General features: G+C 39.8%; 1 protein-coding gene across 1 annotated transcript in view; it reads right to left on the bottom strand.

Annotated features, from left to right (window-relative positions):
- Nucleotides 1-12,257, bottom strand: part of lrfn5b (leucine rich repeat and fibronectin type III domain containing 5b) — a 91,972-nt gene that overhangs the window by 13,000 nt on the left and 66,715 nt on the right. The window contains 1 exon segment of the mRNA XM_061707354.1: nucleotides 5,963-6,091. Coding sequence (XP_061563338.1) covers nucleotides 5,963-6,091 — 129 coding nt within the window.

Here is a 12,257-nt window from a genome sequence, read left to right as displayed (position 1 = left end):
TGTCTGCTCTCTTGTCCTCTTTCTGGCTCTATCAGCCTTTACTGACACGGTCCTAATAAACTGCACCATGAGAAAATGATGAAAAAGCAGATTGTACAACATTTACAACCAGCAAAAAAAAAAAAAAAAAAAAAAAAAAAATATATATATATATATATATATATATATATATATATATATATATAATATATATATATATATATATATATATATATATATATATATATATATATATATATATATATATATATATATATAATTTCTGGCATTTATCCAGAAAGAAAGAAAAAATACCAATACAAAAACGTCATAGATGGGAATTTTCTTTCTTTCTTTCTTTCTTTCTTTTTCTTTCTTTCTTCTTTCTTTCTTTCTTTCTTTCTTTTCTTTCTTTCTTTCTTTCTTTCTTCTTTCTTTCTTTCTTTCTTTCTTTTCTTTCTTTCTTTTCTTTCTTTCTTTCTTTCTTTCTTTCTTTCTCTTTCTTTCTTTTCTTCTTTCAGGCTCATTTCTTTCTTTCTTTCTTTCTTTTCTTTCTTTCTTTCTTTCTTTCTTTCTTTCTTTCTTTCTTTCTTTCTTTCAGGCTCATTTCTTTCTTTCTTTCTTTCTTTCTTTCTTTCTTTCTTTCTTTCTTTCTTTCTTTCTTCTTCAGGCTCATTTCTTTCTTTCTTTCTTTCTTCTTCTTTCTTTCTTTCTTCTTTCTTCTTTCTTTCTTTCTTTCTTTCTTCTTTCTTCTTTCTTTCTTTCTTTCTTTCTTTCTTTCAGGCTCATTTCTTTCTTTCTTTCTTTCTTTCTTTCTTTCTTTCTCATTTCCTCAATTTATCGTTTTTACCGCAAGATGACAAATTCTTACCGTGGGGAAGAATCGGTTTATCGTGAACGGTAAAATATCGCCCATTCCTAATATATATATATATATATATATATATATATATATATATATATATATATATATATATATATATATATATATATATATATATATATATAACATAATATATAATATAATATATTTATAACTTTTGTGTTTTTATATTCAGACAAATTCACCAACTTAAAAAGAAGTGTTTTGTTTTTTAAATCTTAAAGATAATGAGAGATGGCTTATTTCTATTATTAGAGAGCTAAAAATAATCGGATCTAAATAGCATTTTTTTGGTAATGTTGGATTATTCCGTCCTACTAATTTATCTGATGTTTGGCTGTAGTTACTACTTAAATTTCAGTTTCTCCTCCCACTGAATGGCATAGTGTATCATTAGATTATAGTTGGAGATTAAAGCAGTGGATTCAGATATTTTTGGCTTGTAAAACCCTGTTGACGTTGATCCTCTTGAAACGGGACAACTGGACTTCCTTTTCTTAGTACAACGTAGTTTTGAATCTTCATCCATTCACAGCTTGATTCATGTTACCACAACCAGGTAGATAAGTCACTCAAATAAGGGGATGCTTTAAAAGCCTAAAGCATGGACTAAAAATTTAATGAAAAGGAAAAAAAAACCTTTGCATGACATTAATTTGATAGACACTTTTTTCAATTGTGATTTACAGGTGGGGAATATTTTGGGGGTTGCTAAGAAGTGTCTGCATACTTTGACATGTAGCCAGGGGCGCGATAGATACATAGAATAATAATTTCCTGTTTGAAAACCATTTTGTTATACATGCAGAGTTGAAAGTATGTTTCATTTTTTGTTGAAACTACCACAACAATTGTTTTGTGTCTCAGCTTCACCTGAATAAATAAATATATAAACGTTTTAATAATGCAACAAGTTGGGATGATTGGGTGTAGTTTCCCAGCACGCTTTTGTTGATATGACTACAAGATAATTATCCATAATTTGTTTGATATTCTTGTCATTTCTGAGTCGATGCTGTTATTTCTCACACAAACTGTGCTGCTCCTGTTGTTAACAGTTGCAGTGAAAGAGAAGATTGTGTTACACACAGTACTGAGGTTGATGGGGGATGAGGGGAGATGGCATCCCCCCCTGAAATAAAAACGGTCCAAATCATCCCCCCTGTAAAACTGCCATCCCCCCTTTCCATCCCTTATGTCATTTCATCAATGAATGTGGTTTTACTGCTATTTCAACATTTAGAGTCATCACCAGAAAAATAACACCAGAAAAATAACTTATTTGACAATTTTCACCTGTTTCAAGTACATTTTCACTTGAAATAAGTAGGAAAATCTGCCAGTGGGACAATATTTATCTTCTTATTACAAGCAAAAAAATCTTGTTCCACTGGCAGATTTTTCTACTTATTTCAAGTGAAAATCTACTTGAAACAGGTGAAAATTGTTGTTTTTTTCAGTGGTGAGTCTTGTTGTAGGTGTAATGAGATTTTTTTACTAAAATGAGACATTTTAACTAGAAATAAGACAAATATTATTGTTAAGATTTTGAGTTTTTGCAGTGATCCATTTTACTTTTTACAGAGTCATATTGATAAGTTCAGAAAAGTGTTTTTTATTGTTGTGTTTTGATGTATTTGATGTAAGCCCAGTGGATATTTAAAGCTTACAGAAGGCTGCATTTAACTGCTGCTATGTCATTCCTGCAGAATTTCTGCAGGTGTTTTGGTCACTGCTATTATTTGTAATATATTATATTATTTGTAATCAGCACAAATTATCTGTCCCCATATGATAAAATCCACCATCCCCCCTGATTTCTTTTTACAACTCGAGTACTGGTTACACCCACCATGAGTGAGCGGCTGTACAGTTACTGACACAGGATTGGAGTGTCTTTAACTTTAGCTTCTTAAGATACAATCAAATATTGCAGTGGTAAGTTATGGTGATAAAACCCTCTATCAGCTGGTGGTTATTCAAAGCATTGTTATGAAGTCCACGTGAACCTGGAGGCAAAAGTCATTCCTAAACCTCAAAGAGCTGAAAATCTGAAAGTTTAGTAGAAATGTTTCTGTTTGAGATGGTGTAATGTTAGCAGATATGTTTCCTTGTTGTAAGTGCTACTATGAAGCAGCTGATGTTTTCTTTTCCTGGAACTGCGTTCAGTCAAATAATATTTTACTGGAAAGCAGTTCTGGGCCGTTAAAAACTACCGTATTTTCTGGACTATAAGCCGCTACTTTTTTCATAGGTTTTGAACCATGCGGCTTATACAAAGGTGCAGCTATTCTGTGGATTTTCCTTCCACCGCTCGGGGCACTCTAACCGGAATTAGAATCAAAACTAAGACAAAATAATTGCAAAGAAGAATACGCTACTTCTTCTTTAGCAGATAGAAGTAGGTAGAAGCAGATTTCAAACAGATAAATAGATAAATAAATACCGGTTATTTTCTCCTGGTTCTGTCCCGATTTAATCAGTAAAGTTGCTGCCGTGTTAAAAGACAGTTAGGAAAGGATCTATTTAGGTACAAACATGTACATCATTTACAATTCAAAATCCTTCTGTACATGTAGTAAATATCTAATCTAACAAATATCTGCGGCTTGCATATCTTTTTTTTTTAAATAGAGCGGATGCGGCTTATATGCAGGTGCAGCTTATAGTCCAGAAAATACGCTAGTAATTTTTGTCTTCGATATGTAGAACAACTTAATCAGGTTTCCCTGGATTCAACCTTGATTTCCAGGGTGGAGCACCAATGGATGCAGAAGAAACTGCCTCTGTACAGTTAAAGTCAAATCAGCCATGGACATGCAGCACGGTGGAGTGACAACTAGACTAGCATCAACAAAAAAAAAATATATATATATATGTGCATATACATAAGTGTGAAGTACAGTAGGACTGGATGATGCTGGTGGATGACTACTGTCTGTTTTACTGTGGTCCAAGGTGCTATGAGCAATTCTGTAGACATTTTGGTTGTTTTAAACAGAGGCTCTTGGATGTTCCTGTACGCATCATCACATGAATCCCACCCCAGCCTTGTTGTGATTGGTGTGGTGTGTTCTGTACTGGTAGAATCGGCTGTAAATTGGAGGGGGTACCAAACCCATTTCAGGAACAAGAATTTTGGCAAAGTAAATAGGAATGACCGGCAGGCTATCTGGTTGGGGATCCAGGCAAAAAAAAAAAAAAAGATAACATCTGGTTTTGCAAACCGTTCTCCTCAATTCCTCAATTTTTTTTTCATTATGCACTTTGAGAAAAAAGTCAAATAGCCTACTTCTCCCCTCTGTGGGGTTGCCGGTGGCCTGGGTTCCGGGTTTATTCCTTGTCGGCCTCTGGTCTCGCGGGTGGCGGGGTTGCTCCCCCCCCTCCCCCACTATAGATACACTTCAGGTGGAGCTTTGTTTGGTTTATCACACACACACACACACACACACACACACACACACACACACACACACACACACACACACACACACACACACACACACACACACACACACACACACATATAGTCACTTAGTCACATGCATATACACACACACACACACACACACACGCATGATCATATACATACACACACACACACATAGACATACACACTGGCTTGTTCACCTGCATGCAGGCTCTCTAGTTTTTGGGTTTAGGTAGCGGTAGCTTAGCTCAGACTGCGATCAGATCTCAAGATTTAGGTCGATTGCTGTTGTTGTTTTGGTTGGCTCCGTGCCGGTTTCGTGCTTTGTTTGTGGTTTTTTGTTGCAGATTTCCAGTGCTTGACGTGTGTCTCCGTGTGTTCCTGCTTCCTGGATTGGCAGTGAATGTCGTCACCCCCCCCCCCCCCCCCCCCCCCTCCCCAAAAAAAAAAAAAAAACACTGGGTTTGTATGTGTATATTTATGTATGTGTACGCATATGTGTGCATATATATATGTATATATATTAAATATAGTAATAATGCACATATATATACTTTTGATTTCTACCGTCATGGTATCAATCATTAATATGTGTGCAGACAAGGTAAAAAAACAAAAAAAAATGTCAAATGTCGAGAAAAAAGTCGGAATGTCGAGAAAAAAGTCAAAATTTCGAGAAAAAAGTCAATGTCGAGAAAAAAGTCGAAATGTTGAGAAAAAAGTCGAAATGTCAAGGAAATAGTCAACAATTCGTGAAAAAAGTTAAAATGTTGAGAAAAAAGTCGAAATTTCGAGAAAAGTCAAAATGTTGATATTAAAAAGGAAAGGAAAAAGGAAGGAAAAAAGAGGAAAAAAAGGAAAAAAGAAAGAAAAAAGAGACCCCTGGTCTATTACAAAAGAAGTTGTCTCTAGGCACTTTCCAGAGACCCAGAACATGAACCCCGAGCAATTATTGCATAAACATAAACATAAGCAATGGGAGGTAAAAACTCCCCTAGTGGGAGAAAAACCTTAAGCCAAACAGTGGCAAGAAAAACTCCCCGTAATTTGACAAGGTGCATTTCTTTATTTCTTGCACTGACATGAGTCTGTTTTCTGTGTGTGTGTGTGTGTGTGTGTGTGTGTGTGTGTGTGTGTGTGTGTGTGTGTGTGTGTGTGTGTGTGTGTGTGTGTGTGTGTGTGTGTGTGTGTGTGTGTGTGTCTGCTGTGAGCAGATGGAGCCTGGTTTTGATTGTTCTCTCTGCCTTTTTCCGGCTTTCTTCCTGTTTATTATCAGTTCTGTAGGTCTTAATAGCTCTGAGTTACAGCAGATTTTATACGCTGTCTTTTGTCCCATTAATGTGCGAGTTCATCGTCATATCTCAAACTGCCATCTACTCTTTGTTGCCTCTGCTGCATCAAACACCACATGCCAATCACAGCTAGACCTTTGTGTGATTAATGCCTCATTTTAAGCACCCTTATCACGTTCTCCTCCCCCATCCAGCCGGTCACTGAAGGTGAACTCGTGCCAGGAGAGCAAAAAAAAAAACATTGCATCTACATTTCAAATCAGCGAACGGATCGGAGATGCGATCGTGCGATTGAGTACAGCAATGCAAATGTGGTCACGGTTAAATGAAGATACCGTCACGGGCTTGTGTATGAAGGGCTGAGAGTCAGCGTCTCACCTGCTGAGGCTCTTTTTGATCTGCTGCAGACGATGGCGGTGGATCCAACAATTGCTCTGGGGCCACTGTGCCGCTATTTCCCTTTTTTTTCTTTTCTTTATTTTGTTGTTGTTGTGCCCACACCAGTTCCTGCCAGTACGAGACTCACAGTCAGCGTGAAATTTATGTTAAATATGACACCATGGATTGATATCGCTCCTCTTAACAAGCACACTTGCACCACTCTGAGCAACAAATAAGATTAGCGGAGAGAAACACACTCATGCCATAATCCTCCTGTGAGCTGGATACAGCAGGCCTGAAGCCATGCAGATTTCCGTGAGTGGATGGAGAAATTACTTAGGTATACAAGTGAAATGCAGACGTTAATGGTGCACCATCATAAATGTCTGGAGCTTTTCGTTGTCTTTGTGATGGCAGTCAAAATAATGTGTCTTAGGACCTCCCAGCGATGTCTCATCATCTGTGGCCGGAGGGCTGAAGGGATAACAAGATTAGCACTTTTAGTAAGTCACTGTGATTGAGGGTTTAAGGCCCCCCCCCTTCACCAGCAATTGATATATTAGTTGTGAGCTGGCACATCTGCTTGGCTGCTTGCATTGTTTTGTTTTTTTGTGATCTCCAACACTGGCACGTCAATGAGAGATCCATCAATTTGAGGGGGGAGGACGGGGGTTGCACAGTCCGGCCAAGGAAAGCAAATAAGAGATAGGAGCCATCAGGCAAATGGTTAGAAAATGGATCCTAATGGTGCCTGATGTGTCTGGCGTAAACTGCAGCCAGCCTCTGCGTCGTCCATCACCCCGGAGCAAATGTAACAGAAGGGAGCGAGGGTGCGAGTTAGGAGATGGAGACGAGGAGGAGGCATCTGTTGGTTCAGCGTGGGAACTCTTAAGGGTGGCAATGCAATAATCCTGGTTCACGTCAGGCTAATTCTCATGTCTCCCTGCGCCGCGGGACGATGCCGTGTCATTTAGCGTGTGTGTCAAACAGTGCCAGTCACCCCCGTCGGCAGCTACCTCCAGTTTTGAAGGGATCCCAGAAAATCATTCTACTAATTGGCTCAGAATTGGCGCTAAAGCTGAGATAATTAAAAAATGAACGAATACAACCGTTTTCTCTAGACTATTTAAAACTGCCGAAACCAATGCTCAAGAATGCACCCGAGGAGAAGAGAGGTTTGGTTTTAACAAGCCCTTTATTCACCAATTCACAGAATCACAACACAAATCCCATCATCAACCCATCAAAAGAAAACCCTCAAAACTGAAACAAAAGGTCGTCATTTTCCCCCTCAACGCAGCACAAGACCCATCCGACAGACCACATATCCTCCAAAGCCTCCAGGTTGCCCACCATTTTATAATAAGAGTAGTCCACTCAAAGACGAGAAGAGTCTTCAAAACTGCAAGTGGACCAACACTACCAGAACCTGAAAACCGTTTTTTTCTTGGTCAGCCAGATTGAAAGTTTAGCTAAACCACACATGCAATTCACAAGCGTGACAACAGTCTTCTCTTTTACACTGTACTCAGGACCAAGAATAAACAAATGAAAAGAAAACACCACTCCAAAACTGTGTCTGCAAAAGATGAAAAAGACCAACAAGACGGGGACACTGGACAAACAAATGTGCCAGTGCCTGAATCCCTGAACAACATAAGCAGGCCTCCCCCACACTGGGATCCAGGTGTGCTCTATACCCCCATGTACAATCCTCCACTGGAGGTCCGCTGTCCTGTTCTCAATGGGCAGCTTGTACAGGGACCGCCAACTGTCTCTCGGGGAAAACGCTGGGCCTAAAAACTCCCGTCCCGACTCCCGCAACGCCGTCAGAGAACGGAGGTTCAGCATGTTTAGTCAGACCTGATATACCACTTTCTTCTTCAGAAACTGAAATGTATCCAAATGAGGACTCCCAAACGACAAGTAATACAATTTAAAATTGTATTACTTGCGTATAAAGCCCAAAACAGCTTAGCTCTGCATTATTTGCAAGACCCGATAGTGCCTTATGTTCCTGGCAGAGCTCTCCGTTTTCGGAGTGCAGGTTTACTCGTAGTTCCTAGAGTATCTAAATGTAGATTTGGAGGGCGGGCGTTCTGCTATCAGGCACCACTACTATGGAACCAACTTCCAATCTGTGTTAAGGAGGCTGACACCACCTCCACCTTTAAAACTAAACTTAAAACCTTTCTGTTTAGTAAAGCCTATAGTTAGTGTTTAGTAAACCTCTAGCTGGTGTTGGTAAATCTGTAGGTAGTGTTAACTCTAGTGTGTTAGAGTCGCTCCTGTAGTTTCTTGTGCTGGCCCCCCCTTTTCTTCTCTTTTTTCTCTTTTGTCCATGTTGCAGCATCCTCTACCGGTGGCGAAGAGCATCTCTGAATGCACAACACCGGAACCTGCAGCGTGGGAGTGAGGGGGGCCGGGTAACGGCCCGGGCAGGCGGGGGAGAGGTTTGTCCGTCAAGACTCCTCTCCCTGGCCCTGCCCCTTCTCAACCTTTCCCCGACCCTGCACCTAACCTGGGGCTTGCTGATTGGGCTGGAGCTTCGGGAGATGCTGGCCTGCGGTCCCCACCCCCGGTCATCCCGTTGCTGCTTCCACCTGCCTGCTGTGCTGTTGATGTCCCCGACCCCCAGTCTGGCCCTCGGCAGGAGGGTCCCCCCTTATGAGCCTGGTCCTGCTTAAGGTTTCTTCCCTCCTAAAGGTGAGTTTTGCCTTGCCACTGTTTGGCTTAAGGTTTTTCTCCCAATATGGGAGTTTTTACCTGCCATTGTTTATGTAATAATTGCTCGGGGTCATGTTCTGGGTCTCTGGAAAGCGTCTAGAGACAACTTTTGTTGTATTAGACGCTATATAAATAAAATTGAATTGAATTGAATTGACAATAGGCAACCCTCCTTGTCCTGCCAGTCTCCTACTGCAGGGGCCACAGACAAGTTGGGAAAGCCACAAATGCATTCTTCATCCCCACAGGTCGGACAGAGACTTGTTTTCTGCAAAAGAGTCGCACAGACTTCCTTCACCAATCGTGCAGTCAGTCTGGTAGATGTAATGTTCAAATGCTGCCTCAGCGTTTCCATGGATGTACTCGACAACTTCAGCAGATGGCTGAGCTTTGTGCTTTGAGCTTTGTGATTCCAGCATCGAAGAGAGACGGCTCCTCAAACAACGACATGCCCGGAGTCTCATCAGGTATGCGAGAAACCTTGCAAACCTTCCACACCAGGCGAAAGTCCAAAAAGGTCCACTTCTCCAGGTTGCATGAGGAAAAACTGCTTATCGTAGCCCAGTCTGCCAACTCTCCTCAGCAACAGTCTTGCTGTGTCGATCCGGACCACAGCCATGAAGCAGCCGCTGCGTGGTCCAAAGCCTAACGGAGGAAATCTTGGACTGCATATCAATGAGACCTTGACCTCCTTCAGCAACAGGAAAATAGAGTCCTGCTGCCCGAATCCATTGCCACGAGAGTCCTCTGTACCTCCTCCACCACACCTCTGTGTACCTCTGTTGTTCTTATGTAATCATGTATGCATGTTGTTGTCCTAGAGCTGTCTGTTTTTTAGAGATGTTTGTTTTTTGGTGAGCCAAAGACAATTTTCCACCTCTGGTGGACAATAAAGATGTATTCTATTCTATTCTATTCTATTCTATTCTAAGTCTGTGCCAGAGAGTTGAGGCAACCAAGTTAATAGCAACCAAAACCCTTCCCCTATAAGACAGCTGAGGGAACAGCCAATTCCACCTAGACAACCGAGCTCACACCTTCTCCAGACTTCCCTCCCAGTTCTTCTTAGGAAAACCTTCAGAACCCCAAAACACACCCAGAACTTTAACTTTAACTATCAAAAGCTTTCTCCTGATCTAGAGACAAAATGCCACAATTCAAATCATAAACTTTACACAAATCAAACACATCCTGCGTCAGAAAAATATTGTCCGTAATTGTTTGTTCAGGCACAATAAGACTGATCCAGATGCACAATGTTATCCAGATAGATCTTAAGTCTGTTTGAGAGGGCGTTATAGCCTTGCAAAGTAAGGCCACTGCACTCCAGTTCTTAAGCAAGACCAGGTCCCCTTTTTTTGGCAGCAAAGATAAAACTGCCGTTGATAGGAAATGGGAAGAGATCCAGGTCGATAGCCGTCCAACAGAACCTCATGAAAATCCAACCCAATAATGCAACAAAAGTGCTTATAAAAATCTGAGGAGAGACCATCAATTCCTGGCACTCTTCCAAGAGCCACCTGATCGACAGCCAGAGTCAACTCCTCCGAAGTCAGATCACCATCCAGAGCAGCCGTCTCCGCCGCGCTCAGCTGAGGAAAACCATCCAGGAGATCCGTACTGCTCTCCATGCAACAAGGCTGCTTCCCAAAGAGGGCAGAGTAAAAGTCCACAGCATGGTCCAGCATCTCGGTCTGATCCAGAGGTGTCAAAAGTATTCACATTCATTACTCAGGTAGAAGTATAGATACTAGAGTTTAAAAATACTCCTGTAGAAGTTGAAGTATCAACTCAAGTTTTTTACTTAAGTAAAAGTATAAAAGTACTGGTTTCAAAACTAGTTAAAGTATAAAAGTAAAAGTAATGTAAGGGGGAAAAAAGCCATTAAGGACAAAAGCCATTGAAAATGAATGCATCTTAGTATAATGGAAATATATTAAAGAACCATATATGTGTACTATTGAGCATTAACATGGGTTTCAGAGAGCAGGAGATATGATGACTAGTTGCCTATAAGTATTGTAATGGTGCAAAAAGTCAAACTTCAGAAGCATGTTATCTTTTATCTAAACCTTTATTGGAATGTACATCCAAGTTTAGTTGCAGGAATCTGAGGGAACGGATGTAAGAACAAAACTGGACAAGAACATCTGAAACAACCACAACCAAATTCACTCTATCCGGATGGAGCAATTTAACTGGATAGTTTTTATTAAAGGCTGAAATGAAATAGAGTAACGAGGCTGTTTTTAAAACGTAAGGAGTAAAAAGTACAGATAATTGCGTGAAAATGTAAGGAGTAAAAGTAAAAAGTCGTCTGAAAAATAATTACTCCAGTGAAGTATAGATAACCAAAATTTCTACTTAAGTAACAAAGTATTTGTACTTCGTTACTTGACACCTCTGGTCTGATCAGTGGTCAGACCTCCCCAGGAAACCTCGAACAAGACGTCAGTTTCTTCTGAGCAACAGACTTTTCAAAGTTAAAAAAGAAAGAAGTCGGAGCATCCATGTCTAAGTTGGAGGAACAGGATCTGAACTGCTTCACACGTTCATGCAGAAACGAACCTTCTTCTCCCGTAACAGACGACCAGCTCCAGGATCCGGGCACCTCAGCGACCCCTTGTTACACCCGCAAACGTAATAACAGCCCACAAACGTAATAAACCACAAACGTAATAAAAATATGCAGCTTTGAATGTAATAATCCCGCAAATGTAATACATTTCCCACAAACGTAATAAAATTTGCCTACTGCAAACGTAATACTGAATTTCCTGTTTAAAAAATGTTAATATCACAATTATGTTATCTTTTTTTATTAAAATAAATTATAGTTTATTCATTAAAGATTCCTTTAATGTATTCAAATGTTTCTCTTTGACTAATAATTTTTCCACAAAAAAAAAAAAAATCTTGTTAAAATCCTCAAAATGACATCTACACCTTCTCCGTCATTAAAAGAAGAAAGAACAAACACCAACAACCACAAAGATCAATATTTTGTCTGATATTACATTTGTGGGAAGTTATTACATTTACAGATTTTCACCTTCCCACATATGTAATAATTTCCTGCAAATGTAATAGTTATTACATTTGCAGGAAATTCAGTATTACGTTTGCAGTAGGCAAATTTTATTACGTTTGTGGGAAATTTATTACATTTGCGGGATTATAACATTCAAAGCTGCAAATATTTATTACGTTTGTGGTTTATTACATTTGTGGGCTGTTATTACGTTTGCGAGTGTAACACCCCTCTTCAATAGATGTAGTAGATTTCTCCAAATCACAAACGGCAGCTTTCAATGCAACAGTGGAATGTGAAGTATATTGACAGAAAAAACGAACTTGAGCTTTGCCCACTTCCCACCAGTGTTTTATGGAGCCAAAAGTCATTTTATGAGCCCTCCACTGCTCCCAGAAGCTCTCAAATCTCCCACAAAATCCATTATCCTGAAGAAGTTTATTATTAAAATGTCAGTATGACTTAGTCCCCACACCTGGTAAGATTACTAAACTCGCAGGGACGAGATGATGATCCGTAAACCCAACAGGGCTT

This window comes from Cololabis saira, chromosome 18, assembly GCF_033807715.1.
Source record: "Cololabis saira isolate AMF1-May2022 chromosome 18, fColSai1.1, whole genome shotgun sequence".
Classification (NCBI taxonomy): Eukaryota; Metazoa; Chordata; class Actinopteri; order Beloniformes; family Belonidae; genus Cololabis; species Cololabis saira.
This window is presented reverse-complemented; position numbering and strand designations above follow the sequence as displayed.